The sequence below is a fragment of the Mastacembelus armatus genome, chromosome 5 (genome assembly GCF_900324485.2).
Source record: "Mastacembelus armatus chromosome 5, fMasArm1.2, whole genome shotgun sequence".
NCBI lineage: Eukaryota > Metazoa > Chordata > Actinopteri > Synbranchiformes > Mastacembelidae > Mastacembelus > Mastacembelus armatus.
Window position 1 is genome coordinate 2,352,712 of NC_046637.1, and position 25,818 is coordinate 2,378,529.

At 39.6% G+C, this 25,818-nt stretch overlaps 3 protein-coding genes across 4 annotated transcripts; 1 reads left to right on the top strand and 2 right to left on the bottom strand.

The window, feature by feature from the left end:
• Positions 1 to 8,313: 8,313 nt before the first annotated feature.
• ergic3 (ERGIC and golgi 3) lies at positions 8,314 to 23,159 on the bottom strand. Of its 2 annotated transcripts, XM_026308030.1 has the most exons (14): positions 22,990 to 23,077; positions 21,662 to 21,732; positions 20,759 to 20,846; positions 20,534 to 20,653; positions 20,039 to 20,135; positions 19,781 to 19,946; positions 18,941 to 18,998; positions 16,971 to 16,985; positions 16,147 to 16,178; positions 15,879 to 15,975; positions 12,426 to 12,490; positions 12,136 to 12,272; positions 11,882 to 11,937; positions 8,314 to 11,749 (listed from the first exon to the last, which is right to left on the bottom strand). In XM_026308030.1, exons 1-14 carry the CDS (start codon positions 23,075 to 23,077, stop codon positions 11,670 to 11,672), a joined length of 1,170 nt encoding a protein of 389 aa, XP_026163815.1. In that variant the 3' UTR covers positions 8,314 to 11,669. The 2 variants fall into 2 exon arrangements, with proteins under 2 accessions (XP_026163815.1, XP_026163816.1); XM_026308031.1 differs by lacking the exon at positions 16,971 to 16,985 and having other exon boundaries at positions 11,664 to 11,749; positions 22,990 to 23,159.
• On the top strand, positions 12,892 to 15,121 carry romo1 (reactive oxygen species modulator 1). The gene is made up of 3 exons (XM_026308041.2): positions 12,892 to 13,039; positions 14,457 to 14,587; positions 14,859 to 15,121. The coding sequence occupies exons 2-3, from the start codon at positions 14,457 to 14,459 to the stop codon at positions 14,965 to 14,967; spliced, it is 240 nt and encodes a 79-aa protein (XP_026163826.1). The 5' UTR covers positions 12,892 to 13,039; the 3' UTR covers positions 14,968 to 15,121.
• A 743-nt stretch (positions 23,160 to 23,902) lies between the features above and the next one.
• Positions 23,903 to 25,588, bottom strand: LOC113131005 (homeobox expressed in ES cells 1-like). Its single transcript, XM_026308040.1, has 4 exons — positions 25,468 to 25,588; positions 24,423 to 24,577; positions 24,176 to 24,277; positions 23,903 to 24,013 (listed from the first exon to the last, which is right to left on the bottom strand). The coding sequence occupies exons 1-4, from the start codon at positions 25,586 to 25,588 to the stop codon at positions 23,903 to 23,905; spliced, it is 489 nt and encodes a 162-aa protein (XP_026163825.1).
• Between the last annotated feature and the right edge of the window lie 230 nt (positions 25,589 to 25,818).

The window sequence follows — 25,818 nt, forward strand, 5'->3', positions numbered from 1 at the left end:
GGTGAAATGTGACTTTTCTGAAAACAGACCTTTGTCAGCAGTCAGACCACAGACGCTTGTACAGACTCAGTACTTGACATTTTGAGGACACTGAATGAAGAACATTGTGCAATGATGTTTTCATATCCAAAATACATACATACATACATGGTTGCGGAAAAGCCAGACTTCCCTCCTCAGAGCTCCAGATGCTGGACTGACTCACTGCAGAGTCGCCTGCTGCCTTCAGTTCCTCCATAACAAAAACAACAAATGAACAGGAGGAATTAAGAGTCAGGGTGACTCTCAATTCCTCATCTGTAGATACAGTGGGTATGGAAAGTATTCAGACCCCTTTACATTTTTCACTCTTTGTGTCATTGCAGCCATTTGCCAAAATCAAAAAAGTTCATTTTATTTCTCATTAATGTACACTCAGCACCCCATCTTGACAGAAAAAAACAGAAATGTAGAAATTTTGGCAAATTTATTAAAAAAGAAAAACTGAAATATCACATGGTCATAAGTATTCAGACCCTTTGCAGTGACACTCATATTTAACTCACATGCTGTCCATTTCTTCTGATCCTCCTTGAGATGGTTCTGCTCCTTCATTGGAGTCCAGCTGTGTTTAATTAAACTGATTGGACTTGATTAGGAAAGGCACACACCTGTCTATATAAGACCTTACAGCTCACAGTGCATGTCAGAGCAAATGAGAATCATGAGGTCGAAGGAACTGCCCAAGGAGCTCAGAGACAGAACTGTGGCAAGGCACAGATCTGGCCAAGGTTACAAAAGAATTTCTGCAGCACTCAAGGTTCCTAAGAGCACAGTGGCCTCCATAATCCTCAAATGGAAAAAGTTTGGGACGACCAGAACTCTTCCTAGACCTGGCCGTCCAGCCAAACTGAGCAATCGTGGGAGAAGAGCCTTGGTGAGAGAGGTAAAGAAGAACCCAAAGATCACTGTGGCTGAGCTCCAGAGATGCAGTAGGGAGATGGGAGAAAGTTCCACAGAGTCAACTATCACTGCAGCCCTCCACCAGTCGGGGCTTTATGGCAGAGTGGCCCGATGGAAGCCTCTCCTCAGTGCAAGACACATGAAAGCCCGCATAGAGTTTGCCAAAAAACACATGAAGGACTCCCAGACTATGAGAAATAAGATTCTCTGGTCTGATGAGACCAAGATTGAACTTTTTGGCGTTAATTCTAAGCGGTATGTGTGGAGAAAACCAGGCACTGCTCATCACCTGCCCAATACAATCCCTACAGTGAAACATGGTGGTGGGAGCATCATGTTGTGGGGGTGTTTTTCAGCTGCAGGGACAGGACGACTGGTTGCAATTGAAGGAAAGATGAATGCGGCCAAGTACAGAGATATCCTGGAAGAAAACCTCTTCCAGAGTGCTCAGGACCTCAGACTGGGCCGAAGGTTCACCTTTCAACAGGACAATGACCCTAAGCACACAGCTAAAATAACAAAGGAGGGGCTTCGGAACAACTCTGTGACCGTTCTTGACTGGCCCAGCCAGAGCCCTGACCTAAACCCAATTGAGCATCTCTGGAGAGACCTGAAAATGGCTGTCCACCAACGTTCACCATCCAACCTGACAGAACTGGAGAGGATCTGCAAGGAAGAATAGCAGAGGATCCCCAAATCCAGGTGTGAAAAACTTGTTGCATCATTCCCAAGAAGACTCATGGCTGTACTAGCTCAAAAGGGTGCTTCTACTCAATACTGAGCACAGGGTCTGAATACTTATGACCATGTGATATTTCAGTTTTTCTTTTTTAATACATTTGCAAAAATTTCTACATTTCTGTTTTTTTCTGTCAAGATGGGGTGCTGAGTGTACATTAATGAGAAATAAAATGAACTTTTTTGATTTTGGCAAATGGCTGCAATGACACAAAGAGTGAAAAATGTAAAGGGGTCTGAATACTTTCCGTACCCACTGTATTAAAGACCTTGTGATGATGTTATGAGACGAAGCTCAGACTAAGCAGTCTGCGGATTGGAGCTGGACGTTACATGCTACTTGATTTGAGCCTCACTTTCACACAGTAAAGTACTTGTAAACAAAACTTATATTCAGGAGGCACATCCACATCAACACATTTATACAGGTGCTCCACATACATGACATTTTTCTCAGGTAAAAATTAGAGCGTGAACATTATTTATACATGAACAACACGATGGATAAAGAGAACACACAATGCTCACGTCACTATATGCCTCATTATACGTTATATCCTGATGTTCATTGCCTTTTCCCCACTATTATAACAGCAAGGTGCAGTCCTACTTCCTACTGTGCTGTATTGACCAAATGATGCTTCAGTAGGAACACAGTATCTATATGTCTACCTTTACACACACACATCTTATTGGAAGGACTCACCCAAAGTTGGAACACCTGGATGAACACTTTGCTTCCATTTTCAAGGCTTTATCTCCTTCTACTGATGCAGAAAACATGGAAGGAAGAAACTACTTCATCTCATTATTTACATGAATTCACAGTTTTTAGTTCTTTTTTTAACCACTCACTCAGTTTATCACTTTGCTTTGTGTTTTCAGGTTAATCACTGAACTTCTCGTCTTATATATCAATAAACAGTGAAAAATGGGCCCGACCCCAAAGTTGTGCCCAGTACTTTCTGATGAGCGCTGGATTTTAGGTTCACCGATTCACACACACAGTCGCACTCACACCACAATGCCCCAAACCATTAGTGTTTTGGAAGGGCTGAATCAGTGGCTTCTTGGAGGGAAGGACAGGACTCAATGTGAAGACGTATGTGCTCAGATAATCTATGCCAAACCACAACTATGGTGCCTTAAGCTGAGTTTGAACATTCCTACTGATTCATTTGTTGGGAGTCTTTGTGGAAGTGATTTCCATGAGCCTGTGAAGCACAGAACAACCACAGTGTGAGTCACTGTGGATCAGGGGCAGACTAATGCATGAAAAAATCTGAATGAAATGGTAGTGGGCTCTTTGTTTATGCATCGGGCTCATGTTTGATATTTTCCATTTTGTTGTGGAAGGATATGAACCAGCTTCAGACAACACAGTGAGTCAAATTCAGCTGTCCACTCTGTGAGGGAAGTATGGTCATTTCTAAATCTGTCATGCTGGCAGAGGAAATCAGTACAGGAAGTTCATATGTCCAAAATGATTTCAGCTGCCCCTCACATGCCTCCACTAGCTCTAGTGTGGTCCTGAAAGTCGACATTTTAACAATTTATGCTGAACTGAGAGATCAGATGAGCCAACAGGTATTTCCACACACACACACACACACACACACACACACACACACACACACACAGAAATATAATAATTTAAATGTCATAGAAACAACTGTGATTTATGTCCCACAGAAATATTCCCTTCTCAGTTCTAACCAGTTCTAATCTCAACATGCAGACGTCACTGAACCTGTGAGGCAGTTGAACCAGGGAGGGACACACCCTGGGTCTACATAGACGAGAAGATGTGGAGAACTTACTGGCAGATAAGCAGGTACATCAACTCACTTCAGACCTATTTGTTTTTTCTTTTCGGAGTGTTGCAAGTGCAGCTTCTGATTCACAAACCAACACATCTGGTCAGTAGAATCACTGACTACGCCTCTTTTCTCTTTTCCTTTCTCTGGTAAACCACGGTGTCTGGTGTGTGTGTGTGTGTAAGTGTAAGTGTAAATCCCAAAAGCTAACATCCATAGCTGGTAGATCCCAGCTGATAGAGCTCTGGCTCTCACTGATGGCATCACAATCCAGAGACAGGAAGTAGGTGGATGAATGTGTGAATGCAGCTCCAGCACACACACAGCTGACATAGTGGGAAAGTATGTCCATCAGGACCTCTCAGCCTTACAAGGCATCATTGGCCTGTTTTTTTTTAACTTGAGAAAGAAGATAAAAGCTATAACTTACAGTTAGCTGTGTGTCATCACTTGTTGGTTTGATGAAATGCACCTGCAGTTTCCACTACTCAATAACTTTCAAATTTACAAACCCACAAAGAGTTCTCATCAACAGTGTTGCTCTATGGAGCTTTTGAGCCTCTTTTAGCTAAAGATTTTGGTTGTATTTCATTTATAGCCACTTTGATTCAAACTGAAACAGCTAAAACTTTGAAGAGAATACCATGAAATCATCAGGTCAAATTATTAATACTTTGGTTTATACCAACTATGTGCAGATCTAAACACATTCCTTTCAGGTTCTGTCATATTTGTACTTAGTGCTATGACTATGCTTTGCTTTTTGCACTTGGTAAAACGGAGTGATACCACTATATACACACCTCATATATTCTCATTAAATCTGAAAATAGGATTTTGTGACAGTAATTTAAAGGTGCATTAAACAAGTTTTGACACACAATCTGATAACTGCAGGTAAACAGTGCCAGGCCATGGGGTCTCCCAGCTGTACTGCCACCCTATACCACCTACAGCTTTTCTGTTGTTCCAGCTTGTCTACCCTGTGTTGGCAAAGTCCGCTCTGTAAATGAGACCCCCCTGCCACCTAGCCAAGGTTAGTAAGCCAGTAGTGGTTTCCAACAGCAGCCATGGAGGAGTCTCTGCAGCTCAGAGTGGGAAACAGTGGCTGCCAGAGCCAAGAGGCGGCGTTCTTTAGCACAGAGAGAGTGGGACAAAGAAAGAGCAACAGCCAGGGTTAACATGGCTTTGGCTTTTTCACATGGAGAGGGTTCAAAGCAGCCAAAGGACTCTCAATGGATCCACATGGGGCCTTCTTCTTTCTGGATGTGTTAGCATCTAAAGCTAATCTGCTGAGTGTGTGCGTGATGAGTCTCATTCGACCCTCTAGCAGCTGAAAAGATATTAAGTAGAGTAGCTTTAAATCCGGGTGAGTTTCAAAGTATTTTCATGATTGAGCTGCAGTGGCAGTGAGATGTGGTTGCTGTAAACTAAATACAGCCAAGATGGTGGTGTTATATTGACCACACCACAGCAGAAACTCCTCCAGGAATTTTGTCTGCTTTATTACTGCCCCAGACAACAACCTGAGGATGTAAGGTCTCAGATGAACCTCCCTGTAGGTTTATGAAGATAGATCATCAGGAAAAGCACTGGGAAAACACAGCAAATCTCAGGGTCATGAGAGCTGTTCCATAGTGATACTGTATCTCATCACATTTGTTTATGCTAGTAGTGCCAGTAAGTCAGCCTGCTGGCAGAGGGAGAGATGCTTCCAGGATGGGAAATGACTCCAATCTCACAAAATGCTTTAAAAACTATTTCTCCTTCCCAGAGGACAGGAGGGATCGTAATTTAGCGGCGTCTGACGTCATGCGACTCTGGATCTGTGAATGTTGCACAATATTTGGCTCAAGTCAGGGTTTAGAAATCGCCCGACAGGAGATCTTTGCAATAATCCAAGCAGCAGAAGAAATGAACATGCATTACAAGTTGGTAGAAGAGTGGGAGGACACAGTTTCCATTTGGGACCCAAGTTTTCCTACAGCTAGAGGTCAACTTGAAGATCCACTCAGCATCTGTTATTCTGGCACTTAGAAAATATCATTTTAATATGATTTATGCAGAAGTGCAGGGTCTGGGGATTTGGAATAGTGCAGACTTTAAATTGGGAAATTACTGGTGACTGACGACATTTCACCAGTTCACTGGAATACAAAGTGTGTGTGTGTTTTCTTGTACATATAGCTCACTAGCTATCTCCTGCCTGTCATCACAGCAACATAGGAAATGTTATTTTGGTGTCGATCAACACGTGGCCCCTGCCATGTGTCATTTTGTGCAAAAATCTGATCCAACTTCACAAGTTTTTTCATCATTGCCTCTGAATCTAGCAAACGGAAAACTGCCAGAAAAGTTGAGTTTTTCACTATTTTCAGCCTCCTCTAGCACAAAACTGCCATTTTCAGTCTAACCCTATTCCCTCTCCAGTCACTGAAGATCTGTTTTCTCATCAGTCTTTTTATTGTGTAACATCTGTTTTTTTGCACTGGACAGGCCCAGATGTTCTTAAGTTCAGCAGATAATTTCTGCTAATGTTCAGCTAAAGTTCCAGTGAAATGTGTGTTTGTGAGGGGTCGGTCGTGGGTGGACACTTCACCGCCAGATAAGAGACTGAGTGTCTGTTGTAGGGTGGGGCAGTCTGAGGTGGTGTGTGTGGGGATGGATTAAAAAGGAGACTTCTGTCAGGATAACAAATATATATATAATAAATCATACAAGAGCTAGATTACTATCCTGAAATGTCCTTGGAAGAAGAGTCAGTCTGTGACTAAAGTCAGAAGTGAAGTCAGAGAAATCCACAACCCACAAGTAAAACTGTAAGAAACACAACACAAAGCAGCAAGAAACATCTTAAGGAGCAGATAGACAAACACATTTTGGGGAAGAAACTTCTCCCAGCTGAGAGAGAGTGCAGCACATGACCCACTAAACTACAGCTACACTCATTTAAAACTGTTTTCATAGGTGTCAAATAAAAAAAACCCAAAACAATAGGACATACTGATACGTGTACTTTAGAGATACTGGTAGACACATTTTGTTTGAGTGGCTATGCTTTTCTGATTTCTACCCCCTTCGGTCTATTTGAATTCTGTTGAATTTGGTCTGAATTGTCCTGCAGAGGTGGAGCTGTCACATTAGTGCAGCTGTGAGAATCTGGTACCAGAGCTGCTCAGGAAGAGCTTCTACCTCAGCTAACAAGACTTTATTCATGGTTCCTTCATCATCTCACACTGAAATGACCACACACACCACACTGCTCACACATGCACTGGCCTCACCCGTGATCTAGATGATCTTGACATCTGTAAATTTTAGTTTTATTTAAACATTTCTCTCTGTATCTCTCTGCTGATTTACCATGACCTATAATTGAGACAACTATCATGACCATTAGAGGTAAATTATTAGTTAAATTTCATATGGTGCATGAGAGTAGGTGTCATATCTCTGCAGATTTGTGTCTAAGCTCTAACAGATTAGCCACAAAATAAAAGTATGAGCTTCCGCAGCAAGAATATTGGTTGAACATCTGGGCGGCTCAGTGTTACTAGGCTGAATCACAGGAAAATGAATCAGTGTAGAAATTCCACTTTTTACTTTATGCTTTAAACTGAATGCAGAGCAAACCTCAAAATGTTAAATCTGGATGAGCTGGAATGCAAAGTGGCATATTTACATTTAACTGAATCCAACGATTCAGGAGAAAACTGTTAAAATCCTGTATTTCACATTATTAAGAAATCCTGGGTCTGCACCAAATCCCATCATTTTTCTTGACCGGTGCACAATTATTGCACCAGATTTCACGGTAACCTCTTCACAGGTTGTTGAGACCGTTTCGCCCACTGATAAATAACTGCTCACTGGAAACAAATGTGTGTTTGAAATCTGCCACGGCCACGACGTCTGCAAGTGACCTCACATGGGCTCGTAACCCAACGAGCAGCAAAAGCCTTGATGAACCTGATGACGTCTTTCTGCTCCTGTGGGGACTTTAAATGTAACGTGATGACTTTAATAACACACACGCACACACACACACGCGCGCACACACACACACACACACACACACACACACACACACACACACACACACACACACACACACACACACACACACACACACACACACACACAGCGCACTACGCCCCAGACACATAATTATATTTCCAGTATCACACTATTCTCTGTGGACTGAACTGCTGGACTGCTCAGCTTTACGTGGCTTTGACACACAATGACCCACATACGCAAGAACAGAGCATCTGAATGAAATTACAGTCGGCTTGAGTAACTTCCTCTGTGTGTGTGTGTGTGTGTGTGTGTGTGTGTGTGTGCATATATGTCTTTATTACAGAGTGTGGACAAATTTTATTCAAAACCATTTCTGTGAGGATTTTGTTTGAGGGACTTGGTTTGAGGGAGACAGTGGGGTTTGGGTTATTGGAGGGTGTTAGGCATTTAGTTAATGAGTGTCCTCACAAAGACAGAAGTACAAAAATGTCTGTGATAAACATGGTCTGAAGCACATGGTCACCATCTAATGGTTGACAGATGGAACTGCTGCTAAATAAGGAAGGACTCATGCACACACTTAGAGACTTAACCTAATGGTCACTCTAACATTAACATTAACATTAACATTAACCTAAACCTAACCCTAAACCAAATCATCACCATGGAATGAATCTATCAATTCATCTGAAAATAATAATGGTCAGTTTGCAACATAGTGCACTGACAGTGTATGGATTTTATTTAAAAATGTCCAAATGACAGACATTACCATCACAGCCCAGTGTATTTAAAATGGAAACTTTAATCATTAAATCCTAAATAAACCGAAGGCAGACAGCTGAAGCTGGTGTATTCAACATTTATTTTCTGTCATTTTAAAAACGGTTTGAGGACAATCAAAATATAAATACATTTCTCTCTCACTCATCCACACACACGTACACACTGCAACCAGCATCAGGACACCCCCCACCCAACCACACACACATACACAACCACTGCCCCTGATTTAGATGTTAAAAGGTGCAACAACCATCCATCCATGAATAATGCTTACATGACCAAACTGCACCATCCAGACTCCAGAAGCTTTTTTTTTTTTTTTTAACACAGGAGGGAGAAATATCATCATGGTGTGTCTTTACAGCCACAGTACTCTGAATATTTGTTGATGTAACCTGCTACAGTCACAGGAGCTTCAGTCTCAGCCACAGATTCACAATAAACCACTGCATTAGTCAGAGCTGCTCTTACATAATGTATTTTTTCTGTCACAGGAGACTCTATGGAATAGTTGAAGAGAAAGTCAGAAAAGTCATGTAAAAGAAGGTTGGTCCATTGACTGCCTGAAGTGTCTTGAGATTTATGGAATAACATCTCACGTGTTTAAATTCATTTCATTCATTTGGACAAAATCCCAGTAAATCTATTTCCATGAACTAATTAACTGAAAGGACACTAAACTCTTCAGATTGCAAAATTTCCAATTCTCCTTGAACACAGCAAGAGAAACAGCATTAACAGGATTTAACTGAAAGAATAACAAAGCTGACTGACAGTGAATGGATCATAAATCAACTGCGTTAATATGCTGAAATGAACTAACAGACACCCAATATAGAAACTGATGGTATGCTTTGGAAAACTTGAAACTACCAGTGTGGTCTTTCCAGAAACGATTTTCAAACCAACAATCTCACCCCAGAGTCTGTTTCTGTCTGTCTAACACTCAGGACAGCCAAAAATAAACATGGGGTGAAGATCAAACTGGTAGAAACATCTGGGTCTCATATGGTGACTCAACACATGAGTCAGGAACAAAGTCAGACTCAATCCAACATTTAAACTCTGTCATCTTGTGGTCTGGAGATTTCTGCTGCCTCCCCACCGGCCTTGTCATTTACACACTAATGTTTCTGGATGAGAGTAACACTTCTGAAAGACTCATGGGGTCAGATGAGGGCAGTCGTCATTTGAAGGTAATGGCTGTGTTATAATCCAGAGACATTAGCAACACCCATAAACCAAGTAAACAGAAAGAGAAACATATCATTCAACTGCAGGTTGTGTTCTATTACTTAAAGAAATGAAGCACGAGTAGAAGAAGCCCTTTCCCTACATTATCTTCATCTGTGAGTTTTTAACACTGACATTGTGCTGACTCCTTTGACTGGGATGAATTTAGCATCTTCCTTCCCCATTTGTACACGGTGATGGACAGTATTTACACTCCAAAACACACAAGACAGAAAAAACTGAAATCATATAAAGGGGTTGATTTTCAAATTGCTGCCCGATGACGTTCAGAGAAGGTAAAACATTCACTTTGTCACTGAGTGAGATAACTTCCCTTAAAACCTGAAACTGTTTTTTGGTGGGAATCAATTTGAAACGTTATATCCTGGAAGCTGAACACTTTGGGAAAGAAACACTCTTCATTTTCACTAAATCAGTGAAATGTGCAGGTGAGGGTGGATGCAGAGAAGAGGAAGAAAGGCAGGGGACAGACTGAAAACTTTGTCACTAACATCACAGAAAGCTAAAATGATTTTCACGTTTCATCTTTGTGTTCTGATTTGAACCCACTGAGCTGAAGTTAAAGGAACCAAACAACATAATGCACATTTTGGCTGTTCTCTGAAAGATGTTTGGCTCCATTCACACTGCAGGTCGTCCATACAGAGCTTCTCATTGTATCAGTCAGTTTCACCTTTTATTTAATCCTCATATCTTCTCTTTCCAGCACAGAGATGAACGCGACACACACTGCACCAACTTCTATTAGGATCTCCTTATTTCCAACACTTGCACCATTAGAAAAAAAAATCGCAACAGATGGCCGCTTTAAATCAAGTGAGGTCAAAAAACTCCACCTTTACAGTGTCATTTTTTAGCTGTTTCAAAAAACTGATTCTTTCAAGTATTTTTGTAGCTTAAGTCTTCAAAGAAACATGTCACCCAAAACCAACTACATACAACAGGAGTCCCAGGTTTGTTTTTTTAAAATTATAGTTCTCTTTCAATAGTGGAAGTTTTCTTGTATGACCATCAGTGTGTCACATCAGCAAAACATTCATAATATACTTAAATGTTGATGCATGTGGAGGGAATTTATGACGTTGGTTATGTTCTGTATTTTTGTTACTTTTAACAAACCCTAGGAAAAGACCAAAACTAACCGAGCGTATCTCTCTCAGCACTGATGAATTTTAGCCCCAGACCAATGAAGATGTACATCATTAAAAATATCACACAAATATATAGTGTCAGGGTTAAAAAGGGCCTACAAAATTTCCTAAAACTGCTGGTCATTAAAGCTTTAAGCAAAGTGACTCAAACATTTGATTCTCAGCAGTGGATTAAAACACATTTGGTTCTGTAGTGAGTATTTCCAGCAGCGGACGGTGCGACTGCATCAAAAGAAACTGTGGTGTGTGTTTATGAAAGTGTCAGTACAATTCACAGATAAATTCACTGAGGTCACATGACTTTCTGGTGGTCATGAGAAAAAAACAATAGAAAAAAAAAAAAAAAAAAAAAAAAAAAATCAGGTCGTCTTTGTTTCAGCCTAAAGAAATGCAAGTAGAGATTTGTTTTAATATATCTGTCCAGGTTACATGGGGTGAGTATCAGAAAACTAAAGATTTAGGGTGACCTATTCCTTTAAAAAAAAAAAATCTCCTGCCTCTGCATCCTCTAACAAACACTGTGAGAGCAGCGATCTGAGTGTTGGCCAGCGCTGCAGCAGGACAGAGGGAGGAATAAACCTCTGGAGGCTGGATCTGAACCGATGAGCCCTCCTCTCTGCTCAATTTCAATCTCAAATACCCAGATTCAGTCAGATTCTGACTTGGTGCTGCTGGCACTGATTTTAATGGTGGAGAGGAAAATTAAAAGAGACCCATAAAACCCTCTCCAGTGTTTTTCCAGAAGGAGGAGGAGAGAGAAATTGAAAACCGGACTGGTTTGAAACATCTCTCTCCCTCTGTGTATTTCTCTCACTCAATCCAACAGAGGAAGGGAAAACAAACTGCTTACTCCTGTTTCCAGACTCCTCGTCCTGCCCGTGTGTCTTTATTCTTTCTGTTTTTCTGTCTCAGTGTCCATGTCTCGGTCTGTGTTGCACCTTGGAGGCCAGCGGGGGCGCTGTTAGGATGCCTTGCCCAGCTCTATCTTCTTCTGGATGACACGAGCTGAGTGGTAGATGAGTGAGTCAATCAGACCAGCCACTGTGGGAGATAAGGAGACGAACAGACAGGAAAGGGTGTCAGATGTTTAAGACTTCTAAAGACTTTTTCGTGTGATGTACAGTCTCAGGGAACGCACAGCATTAACTGACATGCTCACACTGAAGGACTCACCTGTAAATACACCTCCAACAATGGCACAAACTCCTGTTAGGAAGTGTGTAAATGATCTGAACAGAGAAAGCAGGACAGGATATGTTTAGTAAAACGTTTCACATAATTGTGATTCCTCCATGAAATAAACTTGGATTTACATTTACATTAACCAGCTTTTAAAATTCCCATTAAATCTGTGACATTTTTCGACTGTATTTTCATAAAAATATATTTAATCTATTTAATTCTTCTTGTGCTGCAGTGTTTCCTACCTGTGTTTCTCTGTGAATTTAACCATCATGGGTGACAGCTCGTATAAAACAAACACGCCCGGCAGCCCCTGGTCTCCTATTAGCCCGTTGGCTACTTTCTCATGTCTGGTGACTGAGAACTGGTTGGTTTTTACCACCTGGACAAAAAAAAAAAAAAAAAGATGACAACAGCGTTAGGGTTTGTAGGTAACAGCAAAACTTTAAAGAAACTCAAGACACATAATTTTAGGAAATAAATACTGACTTTTTTTTTAACCAAAGGACTGTTATGAACAAGATGTCTGACTCACCTCGCCGTCAGTTTTCACATAGATGGTAGGAACGATCTTCACAAAATACTGATACATCATTGATGCTGTTTAGGGAAACAGGAAAACTTTACTTAACTAAAAAAAGTGTTATTTTAAGTGTTTTTACTTTTCTCAGTATTATCTTCAACTGAGTCAAGCCAGAGGAGTAAATAAAAATACGACTCATAGTCCAGACAATAATATAACAGTACGTATCAGCAAAAACATATACTGCAAAGTTTAGTTTAAATTGTACATATTGTATCTGATACCAATCACATCCCAAAACAACACTGAAACATTAAGAATGAATTAGTTTTGTGATTTCTATATTTGAAAATGCTTGGTGAAAAAAACTGAACAGAAACTATTGAGTTTATGAGGTTTTAGTCTTGATCATTAAACTCAGTAATTAAACCGGCCACAGGTCGGCGCTGTTGATTTCTCCTCCGGGTCATTTCTCCTCTTTAGTCACTTCCGCTCTTTCTCCTTCCTGTGTCCGGTTATGGAGGTTTGCTCCACAGTCATTTAAACGCAACTGCGGTAAAAAGAAATCCGACTAGTTGTCCGGTTAAGAAGCTAAACACCGACCCATTTTCAACACATAACCCAAGGTAAGCCCGGTGTCACACGACTTGTCGAGAAAAGACAAGTTGTTTATTTGTCAAGGCCACAGGTGACGTTAGCATGCTAAGCTAACACAACAACCTGGCGATAAAGTTTGATTTTTTTTTACATATTTCACTTTATTTATCAGGTTGATATCAAAAGATAAAAACCTAGAGACGCTTGTTTTATGGTCTGAAATAAAGCAGCTTGAAAACTGCAAACATTTAACGCAAGTAGGGCAGCCTGGCGTTAGCCTCACTTAGCTAACACGGATTAGCACGGTTTCATTATTACTCAGACTAGTTAACCTGTGTTAACCAGCTGATTTAAACCCCAAAATAACCCTAATAGTTTGGTTAAACTGATGAGTGACCACTGTAATGTAATAAATAATTTAAGTAACGAGTTTGTGTCGATTTTTTTTTTTGTCGATAAATGACAAAAATGAGTTAAAATTGCCAATTTTGTGATATTTTACCTCACAATCCGCAGGAATGACTCTAAATATTTAGTTTTGTTTAACCAACAATCAAAAATCCAAAATAAAACCTTCAAACTAGAAACAGCTGCTTTCTTGTTTTTGAAACTTAAATGATTAATCAGTAATTGGCAATTAATAAATCACCTTCAAGTTTCAGCTCTATGCTGAGGAGCTTGAATGTTTCTCTACAGCTTGAATTGTGTGGTTTGAGCTTTTTTCTCATTACAGAAAACTAAATTTGTCCCAACTCCTTACTAACCATGTACAGAATTCATGTGTGTGCCAAAAATGCTGGATTTGAGAGTTGGGTTAATATTATACATCGACAAGAAAAAAGCTTATAGCTGTAAAATGAACATCTGGATGGTGTTAGAACAGGAACAACTCAAAAACCTATAAACAAACATTGTATCTTTTCCAGTTAGTAGAAAACTGTGTTGATACCTTGTATATTAAATTAAAAAACAGCATACTATGCATGTTGGCATATACACATAATGTACACAGTAATACACAGTTGAAACACTGCGTTTACCATCTTGAGTTATGCATGACTGGATTAACCTGCTGGGGAACGTCATGGTAAATATGAGCTGCTGGTTGATCCCTTATCTTCTGTGTATTAATGTGCTGGAATTTTACGTAGCCACAGGTTTCCTGTGTGGTAACTTTATCAAACAAAAGCTCATTTAGGAAGATGGACAGTGTAAGCACAATGAGTTTTAACCAGAAAATCTTGTACAGTTTCTAAAAGCAGGAATCAATTAAAGGCTGCAGTCCAGATATAGATATATTTTTCACTCGACAATTTTTAGCTTCAATATAAACAATGAATCAAGGCCCAGGCATGTTAGTTTTATGTATTTGCATTGCTCTGTTGTGTCTTATGATACTGATCTGCCTCACCTGGAACCTGTACCCTGTCTCTCTGTCCTCTACAGATGCCAGTGGCTGTCGGTCCATATGGCCAGACCCAGCCGAACTGTTTTGATCGGGTCAAGATGGGCTTCATGATGGGGTTCGCAGTGGGAATGGCTGCTGGCGCAATGTTTGGCACTTTCTCCTGTCTCAGGTGTGCACTCATTATTCAAAAACTGCACTATGCAGTGTCTGAGTGGACTTAAACAAGCCACAACTAGTCCTCAAACATTATAAATATAAAATTGGGTTATTATGTGTGTAAAACCCAAACCCTGCTGTTGTATCTATTACTGACAACGTCTAACAACCTGCCTAAATAACTAAATTTTACCTCACTCATTCATTCATATCTGCCCACTGCAATTACTTTTGCATTTTTTTCTGAAGTACATAAAAACTGAAAGGGTCTCTTCTGTGTCCAGGATCGGCATGCGTGGCAGGGAGCTGATGGGAGGAGTAGGGAAGACCATGATGCAGAGTGGAGGGACTTTTGGCACCTTTATGGCCATTGGTATGGGCATCCGTTGCTGAGAAGGACGAGGGACAGCAGCCTCCACGTCAAACAACTATACAGCTATGGGACTTGTGCATTACCTCCTACCTAGGCCCTCTGCCCACTCAGTGCTGTCACACACTCAACGTGCAGTCCAGTTTTGTCAATAAAATCTCAGATTTGTCAACAGGTTTTAAGAGTGGGTGTGTTCTACTTGTCCTAAACACAGTGAGAAAGCAAAACATGATTCTATCTTGAAGCCAAATTCTCTGCTCAGGTTATCTAATTGTACATGAGCTGGAATGCCTCTCAGAAACCCTTGGAGAACTTGTCAAGCTGCTCTATTCAGATGTTTGACTTTGCATGTAGGAGGGGAAACAATAATTGCAGCAGAAAGAAAAGGTGTCACAGTGAGTCAACTTACCATGTAGCTGCATTCTACTCTGGTCTATTACCTGCTAGTACAAACATTTCTCTTTTCCTTGTATTTCTATTTTTACACAGAATGAAGCTCTTTACTCTTAAATTGAGTGTCTGACTGAAATAAGTCACATGCTTGAGCCTGTGAATGCAAAGTTGAACCAGTAACTGCCTCTTTCAGTGCTCCACATCCAGTGGCTAAACATCTGTGGTTGAACTATCAATGTCAGTGTTAGTCAGTGCATTTGTATGACTGTATATACCCAGTGTAGATGTGCACTGTTACACATATGCAGCCTCCACACAAAGTAGCATGATAAAATTTACATCACAAATTACATTATCAGCTCTGCCAGGTGTTTCCAATTAGAGAGCTCCAAATTTCAAACTAAATGGGGACAAGATAAAATAAAAAAAAATGTTTTGCACAAAATCTTATGTGAAGATTTAACACTAAACATTAGCATTGCTGCTACATACTGTGTAACCAAGAATCATACTGAAAAAAGTAAAACTATGAATCACTGACCCTGTGGCGCTGTGATGTCTGTACCATCCAGGGGGTTTACGATGCCGGGGTAATCCTTACCAAACGACAGGTGTTTTATCAAATGGGTCATATTTATCTGCAGGATGACAGAAAAATTAGAAGTTGACATTCTGGTATTCGGATAACCTACAAGGACACACACAATAATTAAGTACTATAAAATGAACATAAAACATAATCCCTAAACTGGCAAAGAGAACAAAGAAATGATAAAGTTGCAGAAAACTTCGTTAGTTGAGTCACTCACGTTGTCTAAGCCGAAACTCTGCAGGTCGTGTACTGCAAACCAACAGAACATCACATTATTAAACTTATCAGACACACGTCTAGTAAAGAAAATGAATATTTCTGCAGTTACAGATCTGTCAGCGGTGTGAGTTATTGATCAGTTTGTGATTAATTATTGCCTTTGTGACATTGATTTATTCTAATTAGTTTATAGATGAAAGGCAGCAGATAAAGCTGAAGCCCACAGTCACACATAAACGCTTATGTCGGTTAGTAGCTTCACATTGCACCTGCTGCCTGCAGGGGACCATCTGTTTGGGGAAACTCCACAAAAACTGAAGAAATACAGTTCTGGTGTCAGTATGGAAAGTGGTGTGAATTCACCAACTTCATTCCACATCTGGACTATGAAATGGCATTTGCAGCTTCCAAATGCAGATGTAACACTCAAAACCAACTCCAGACTTTTTATCTGCTTGATTTGTTCTGGACTAATGAAGAAACAGGCCGTACCTGGCCAGGAAGCTGCTTGTCAGGGATTGGTCCCATCATTTATGAGTCACCAAAAATGACTGAAATGGTTAGTGCCACACTTTGCCAAACCCCTTGAAGCTGAAAGTCTTCACTCACATCTGGAGTGTTTTATGTCAAATTTAATGTGGTCGTGTACAGAGGCCAAATAGCAAATGACTTCCCACCTTTCCTAATATATATGAACCTAACTGTCCATACAAAGTATGACATTACTGTACACCTGCTATACTTTCAAAACAAAGAGAGGCTGTTCTGTTTTCCAGAAGACGTTTATAAAATAAAAAAGTCTGCAAAGAAAGATGGACTTACTTTCCACAGCGTGCACTGCAGAAAGAAGAGAGAAGAGTCACTATAATGATGCAGGTAGACAACAAACCAAGTTATGTTAGTGTGTGCTAGTGTGTGAGGGTGCCAGTCAGGGCTGCACAACACTGACAAAATTAGTTTTGTATGTGCAATATTTTTATAAATCTAACTTTATTAGGACAGAAACGATGACGGATGAGGACACTGAGCTTGTAAAAGTTACAGCAGGGGTGAAAAGTTGGGTTTTTGTGTGTTCATGATTTGGCTGATTCAAAGTATTGAAAGCTGAACACTAATATACATTTTGATTTATAAGCCTAGGTTGTTACTTTACAGAAAAATATCTTATTGTAGATGGTTATGTATCTGTACAGTGTGTGCGAGGTCTGTCAGAGCAATCATGCAGCCCCAAACACATGAAACACACAGTTGGTCCAGACTAAAGCTTTGAGTGCAGCCTCATTTACAATCAAATCCTCAGGAAGTGTGATTCTTATCTCTTGTTTCTGCCCCTAAAGCTTCACATGTCAAATCAAACGAAATGAATGACAGCACACAGCCTGACTTCATAAGGTGCTGGGAGGGAACTAACAGCAACAGTGATGAATGCAGCTCAAACTTCAGCCCACTAAGGTTTTACTATAGTACAGGATTTTTCATTGATTCTTGGACACCTAAAGACAATTTCATAGCCACCATTTCCATGTCAGTTGCCAAGAACTGTTCAGTTCAGATAAGACACAGCCTATCAACTGTGGCACATTTGAATGTGAAGTGGACGTTACAGGTATATTGATTTGATGGACAGTTGTTGTTGTTGTTAATTTCCTGTTCTGGATTATTGTACCACATGCTTTCAATAGTTAGATGAAGGACAAGTTTAGCAAGAAGGCAAAACAGAACAGTCCAGACAAGACAAAACAAAGACACAGTGAAGGCAGATCAAACAATGATGGCAGCAGTGGAACAAAGAGGCAAATTAAAAATATGAAGGTAGACACATTATGATGAAAAGCAGATGAAGTATTTAGGGTTAAACTAATGCAGTATCAGGACATAATGTCCTTTAGATTAAAAAACAAAACAAATCTGCCAATCAGAGCAAGTACAGTAAATAAACTGATTCTACTCGTGAGCTTCTGCAAAATAATTGTATCAGTTTAGTTTCTGTGCAGAGTCTCACAGATTCATCAAGGCCTAAAATATGTTCCCGAGACTTTTCCACTCTAGTGAAAAACAATTCTGAACAGAAACATTAAAGGCTACAGTCTGGAGGAGTACACAATATTATACCATTAGAAAAACACTAGCATCATAACAAAACTTTTCCACAAATAAATGAATGACAAAGAAACTAAAAAGGCAAGAATGCTCAACATTGACCGAGGTCATGGGGAAGCATTCTTTGCTTCTTTGTCGCTTATTTTAGAATCAACATAGACTGAGGTGAAGCTTAAATCTGCAAAAAGCTAATAAGAACTTGAGATGAGATTACTATTTAAATCGAAGAAATTTCGCAAGAGTCATGTCTGCAAACCACACGAAGCACTTTCAAGTTGTTATTGTAGACTCTGACTTGAATTACAAGGACATGAGTTACATAGTTCAGTCAACTCAAGAGATAAACCTTTTTAAACATGAGTCTTAGTTTGTACAGGATGACCTGGCCTACTTCTGAAACCAGCACCACATCTAAATCAGGAATTATTCTGTGCATAAATGAATGAATGAATGGTTTGTTGCTGGACATGCTGGTTAATGGGTGAATGAATAACAGACACTAATAAACACAAACCAGTCAAAACTTTCTGAACACAAAGGCATTCAGTAGTAAACGTAAAGCCCTCAAAAGTGTAATTAGGAAAAGTAAAAGTGAACTAAAATATATGTATTTCATATGACAAAGTGCATGAGTTCAAAACCCACTCAATGGTTATGTTAGAATGAATGAATGAATGAACAGCTGTTCTTACCGTGAACATGAGACTGCTGGAAACTTTTTCCAGGAGCAAAGTGGAAATTTCCTGCCACCTGCAACACAAAGATTAGAGGGTGAACAATATAATCCACTCTGACATCACAGTAATAAAACAATAGAGAATTAAATGAGAATATTTTAAAAGGTCAGAAGTAAAAAATTCAAAAGGTTCTTGCAGTTTAAGTGTTGTATTTTTGGACTGAGGTACCAGATTCTTATGGTTTATGTAACACTAATTAATGTTAATGTTTCACCTCTGTATTTCCCCATACAGGCATGAAATTACCTTAGTCTTGAATTATTACAAATTTTGCTTTTAAAGGCATTTTCATTTTCAGGATACCACTACACAACTTTTACTTGGAAGTGCATGACCTTATTTTTGTAATATTATGTTTTCCTAGAAATGACTCTCAAGACATATTGACTTTATTCTTACAGAAAACTTTCTATACCATCACAATATCATTCATTTTATTTTAATGGTTTATTTTGAATATTATAAATTAAAATCAATCAAACATTTTTCTAGTGTATGAAAACTCAGGATGTTACTAGATTATGAAATCTAGAAGCTAAAATCTCAACATAAAATTAAGCAGATTTTCCAATTCTATATAAAATACTCTACCATCTGCTTAGTTGTTTGTGTTGGCCATGGCATTACAGACGTGAAATTCATGTTAGTAAACTTGAATGTTAATTTTCACATTTTCCCTCTTAATATTCAATTTGAGTGAATAACATGTTTTTCAGAACCTATTGGATTTCTCTGTGTAGCTCTTTTCTGAACAGCTGATGTTTTTCACAGAGTAGTAAGAAATCACAGGAATACCTTGTTGACTTCAAGGAAGCCATAAACTTCACAGCCTTCATTCTTCTGCTCCTGCATTTTCTGTGTAAATCCCTCCCTCTTACACTGCTCAATGGTGTCTGCGCTCTTGAACGCCCAGCCTCTCCGCCGGTATGCCTCCCGCACGTCATCACAAGTGTTACAGCACCTGCACACAGACACACCGGGCACAGGCAAGGCAAGTAAATACAGGGTTATAGAGAAAATACAAAGACAGCAAGCAGAGTCTAGGTGTCTTACTTGAGGTCTTCAGTCTCAGCTCCATAGCAGCTCTCACATCTGTTTGGGTCCAGTGTACTGGGGTCAAACGCTTCACCATCATCAGCCTTACCAAGTTCTACACAAAAAGCACAAGTTGTTATCATCAACCAGCAAACATGGATTTTTTGGCCCTTCAGTCAAAAACCTGGCACAACATGGGGCCTAATGCAGGCTCTTGCAATTAAAAAAAGAAAAAACAAGGTTGCCCAGCACTGCGTTGGCACATTAAATATTTGCACCCACACATGCCAGTTGGAACACTTCTCAGTTTGTAGCTTTTAGCACTCTGCTAACTCCCGTGTTTATCACACAAGCTGCAGGAGCAAACTTCACATTTTCAACGAACAGCAGCGTCATGACACCACTGTGGTCCTTTGTTTTTTTCATTGCAGCAGCATGTTGTGGTCTAAATGTCTGCAAAGAGCTGCTGAACAATATGAGGAGGTTAAAGGTTGGAGTAATGTCAAAGTTTACCGTGTTTCTCTGCTTCGACCGTGACAGGTTTGAGGTCTTTATCCAGCCGCTGTTTAAACAGATTGTGTTCAACATCTAACTGCTGCTCACCAGCCACGTCCATCGCGTCTATGCTGAGATCTGAGGGAGAAAACAGGTATATTCTGAGATGTGTTGCTTATAATCACCTAACATATGTCCTCATTAACTTGGCTTCACCAAGACGGTAACAGCAGTGCTACTTACAGGCACAGGGCATGTGAGGGAAAATGATGTCAATGTTGATTTTCAGTTTGTCTCCTCGTGACGTGTCAACGTAGAGCTCAGGGTGGACCTGCAGAAAAGAAACAACACAGGCAGAATTAAACTCCAGTCATTACTCAGCATGTCTGATACTACTGCATGAAACATTTACCTGAAATTATTCATATGTGTGAGAGCAATACATCTTCCCTTTAAAGACATCTTTTCTGCACCAAAGCCACAGAAAATGAAGTCCAACTTTTTTTTTTCCATATGTAAAGTAGAATTTGTGCTATTCAGCTTAAAGACTAAAAAACAAAGTAAAACACTCAACAAATGGCATGAACTAGCATAAGATTTGTGAATTTTTAACAGTAGTTAGCGACACAATGAAGATTGTTGTTGATGTGTCCTGTGTTGATGCCTTCAGCACACAGAAGTGAATACTGTGTAAAGTTACCAGACCAGTCTGACGGGAAAACACCCTTAAGAGTTAAAGCTGTTCAATCTTAACATTAGGCAGTCTGTATTACTTTTTATTTAGTAATTGTGGATCATTTGGCAATTTTTTATTTTCCATTGCCTGCAATTCTTATTTTACAAAAGCTTCATCAACAGCATCACCAATGAACAGCTTTGAACAGTTTGATTTGACAACTTTTGGCTGAAAAACCACAATTACCAAATGAATTAAAACACAGCTGACTAATTGGTTAGTTCAATTATCACTGCAGCTTTGAAGCAGATTATAAAGCAGCATGAATATTTTGACATGCCTGGTCTGGAGAAAGCCAACTGGAAGCTGGTTATTCATTTAGCTTTGGAAGCAAACCTGCTATGCTGCCTCAAATTTAATTTCACCCAGAGCATCCTGTTGACTGGGATATCAGATGCAGATAAACTCACCTCTTTAGTGAGATAGTACTGTAGCTCTGAGACAAACAGGATTAACATGATGACACCGCTGATAATGGTCACTGCATAGACACAGAGAGTATGTATGTTAGAAATCAGATTTTCATATTAGATAATACTTTTAGTCATTGTTTTTAAAGAAAATACCAAACATTTGCTGGTCATGGCTCTTTTCATTCAATGTTGGGTCTAAAAACACTATAAATAGTTAAAAATTCTCCACAGGCCAAAGTAAATTGTCTTATACCTTTACACCACTTTTCTACACACATGTACACAAACACACACACAGATACACCCATGGAATAGCCACTGGGGGCAACTTGAGATCACACTTTATTGATTCCACAGGGGAAATTCACTAGTTAAAGCAGCTCACAAAAACAGTAAAGTGCAGTATAAAAGCAGTATTAGAAAAAGAGTAAAGTGTACATGCAATCGAAAAATGAGCAATTTTTCAGTATTTAAAACACGCCAACAGACAAGTGAACAAACTAAAAAGAACAAACGACGGAGCAGAGCCACCTCGCATAGGACGTTCAGAGTCTTGGCTGAGGACACTTTGACATGTGGACTAAAGAAATCAGGAATTAAACCTCCATTCCTTCAGTTCACGGCCGACCTGCTCTATCTCCTGAAGCTGAAGGTGACGTCTGCAAGTGTTTTGTCTCTCTGCAGAGAAAACCTTCAAGTCCTCACAACTCAGACAAAGATCTTAGAAACAGAAAATATTTGACACTTTTATTCTGAATAATAACTAAAACAATCGCTCACTGTGAGAATGATGTCACAGATGCTGATTAACTTATATAGTGTCATGTTGACACTATATATATTGTCAATAGTTTTCCTAATACCACCTCTGTTAAATTTATTGTTGTTTATCTGATCACTATGCTGCTGTGACATGTGAAACCTCATCTTAAAGAAACCCAAAGTGTTCAAACACTTGGCCAATACACAAAAATCCCCAGTGTGCTCTTTCAGAAACAGGATGCTGTGAAAAATACTTCAGAATAAGACAACACAGAGGACTGTCTGAAACCACATCTACATCTGCCTGGTGCTTTACTTTCTATTCATTTCAGTTCTATTCATTTTCATCCTTTGCCTTGTGTTGCTGCTGCTCCACACCTGAACGGGGAGGTTTAAAGCAGCTTTTCCGCTGCTGTTGTTTGGTTTGTCCTCGGTGTTGTAAAGACGCTGCTGAGACTGTGACTCGCTGTCTTTAAAATTTTTGATAACTAAAGGGACAAATGTGGAGTTAGCCTTGTTGTTAGCCACAGCAGCTAACAGGCTGATGAATTAAAGCCGCTCACCGGTCGCTCCTCCCCACGTCTTCACTCGGAAATCCTCCAGAGTTTTGGGATAAGCGTCAAACTGCTTCAGTTTATTCAACGTATCCATTTTCTTCAGCAGAAAACACCGCGGGACACAAATATTACCGAGAGGCTCCTGCACTCCACACACATCAGTCCTCCGCTTACACTTCCGGGACACGCACGGGGCACGGCTGCACCAATCAGAGCCGGCCGCGTAATTCCTGCTTTCTTCTTCTTCTTCTTTTTAATGTTAAGAATTTAATTTACTTTTTATTGACATAAAGTCACATGAACACATTGCTTACACACACGCTAGTCTTACTCAGGGAGTTTACAGTTTATTATGATAAAATAAAATAAAATAAAACATGACGAAAAAAAGGTTTTTGTTTTTACCAGAATTGAAATGCGTGCTCATTTTTTAAAAAAATGTTTTGCACCATGAGGTGTTTCTATTATTTTATCCATCAACTATGAATGAGAGGAAAAAATGTGCACATAACAGCCAACAAATAATGCCATACATAGTGTGTACTAGTGATAAGTAATGAAGGTGACAGTCAAATAATATAATTCGTTTTTAATTAGTTAAATTAGTTCATCTTTTAATTTGTTTTTATTAGACTTTGTACAACCTAGAAAACAAAAACCTATTCACATATTAGGACATGTTAATATTACACAGAGAGATCCAGAACAGACCTACTTTTTTTTGTAAAAAAAACACGCTCATTTGCAAAGTGGTAATATTCACACTTTTATGAGAGATCATAAGTAGACTGCAACTTTTATTTGTTACAGACATTGTTACAGTCCTCAAGACCTTCGTCATCATCACACCTCCTCCTCCACCTCATGCTGGAGATGAGAGGCGAGCTGCTGGCTGAGCTCCAGGTCACCACACGTCTCTTCAGTCGACCTCGTGTCTGGTACCAAGGTCAGCCACGGCTGCATGGACCAGCCGCAGACGGGTTTCTCTGAGGGAACGTCTCAGCTTGGCCCTCCTGTTCTGAAACCAGATCTGAGGGAAAGAGAGAGAGAGGAGAATAATCTTGTGCATCATTTTACACATATTTCCTTCATGACCAGCATGAGATTTTTGATATCCTCAGAAACTTCGAGTTTTGCATTAGAATTGAGGCTTAAGTAACACACACAAGTGTTAAGTGTGTGCTGGCTGAACCTGTATTCTGTCCTCGTCCAGGTCGAGTCTTTCTGCCAGCTGCTCCCTCAGCTGGATACCTGGATAACAGTTCACCTGAAACACCATCTCCAGTACATTCACCTGCAGAACAAGCAGAGATTAACTGACAAACCCGTGTTTGCTTTCAGTGTTGTGTTTGTGTATATTTCTAAAGTTTCATTTCAGATGTCCTCAAGCTTGACTGGGACATAACTGAATTCTGATGACGGATGGATCAGTTGATTACCTGGGTATTGGTGAAGGCAGTGCGAGGTCTGCGTCCCGTGTACCAGTGTGATGTCGGCCTGGGAGAGTTCAGCAGCTGAGGATGATGTTGTTGATGACAGTGTTGTTGTTTAGAGCAGAGACTGTTCCCTCTGTTCTCCTTTTCTGCTTCAATCTCTGGATTCACACAGAAAAATAAAAGAAATTAAAATTATACACCTTCATTCATTCTTAGGACATTAGACCAAATGGAGGAGATTTCCATTGATTTAGCTTGTTAATCTCATTTTTATTTCTTACTGGTAATACTGACATTTAGTTTAGTTTTTGCTTATAGTTTACAGGTTAGTTTAGCTGAACAGCACATATCCCGATCAATCAAGAGAGACTAGAAAACATGAATACATTTTTTTTGTATGTAATATAGCAGCTATTTTGTGGAAACTGCAGAAAATATCGATAAAAATATTACATTCACATCTCACACTCAGAAGACATTTTTACAAAAATGAGTCAAAATCAAATATTTACACAAAAGTTGACTTTTGCAATATATTATCTGAAAATGTTTAGTATAAACCTAATTTTTACATTAAGTCAAGCAGATTTTTACATATATATATATATATAACCTTTATGAACAGTCCTACACAGGACATCGTGCTGCTTTGTGTCTTGTCGACTACAACACATTTATTTAGATGAGACAAAAATTGTATGAGATTGTACAACATTTTGTTGTGCTCAAGTACTAAACTTGAGTCTAATTTGGACATACGTGTACTTTACTAGAGTATTTCCATTTGATGTTATTTTCCATATTAGAATCTGAGACATGAGCCATACAGAATACTGTGACTTCTGACTTTGCATTTTGTTGCTAATACTTTTACTAAAGTAAAATTTTAAATTCAGGATTTTTATTTGTAATGGTGTATATTTATAGTGTGATACTGAGCCTCCTACTTATCTAAATTGTTTGAAAACTTCTTCCACCTCAAACTCACGATCCTTCAACTCCTTGAACAACTTCATTAACAGAAACAGGTTCAAATTGAAAACCTCACCTGCCCACGGTCGGTGGAGCTTCAGGCAGTTTCCAGGTCGTTCCAGATCCAAACCCAGAATCCAGTCGATGGAAAACACCGGCCTGCTTTCTGCTGTCACAGGCTCCAGAGTGGACACCATGATGACTGATCAATAAACAGCTCTGTGATGAGAAAACTACTGACAATAACTAAAACAAAGTTATTCAGACGTCACTGATAAAACAAGTAGCTCCAAAAGCCGATTTGTTCCTAATAGAAATAATGAAAACAGCGCTGATACTGTAGAGCCTTTACTCTGGACCTGAGGTCTAATGTAAAGGTGAATGGATGGTTTAGTCTGAGCTACATGGGAAGCAGCAGGAAGACAAA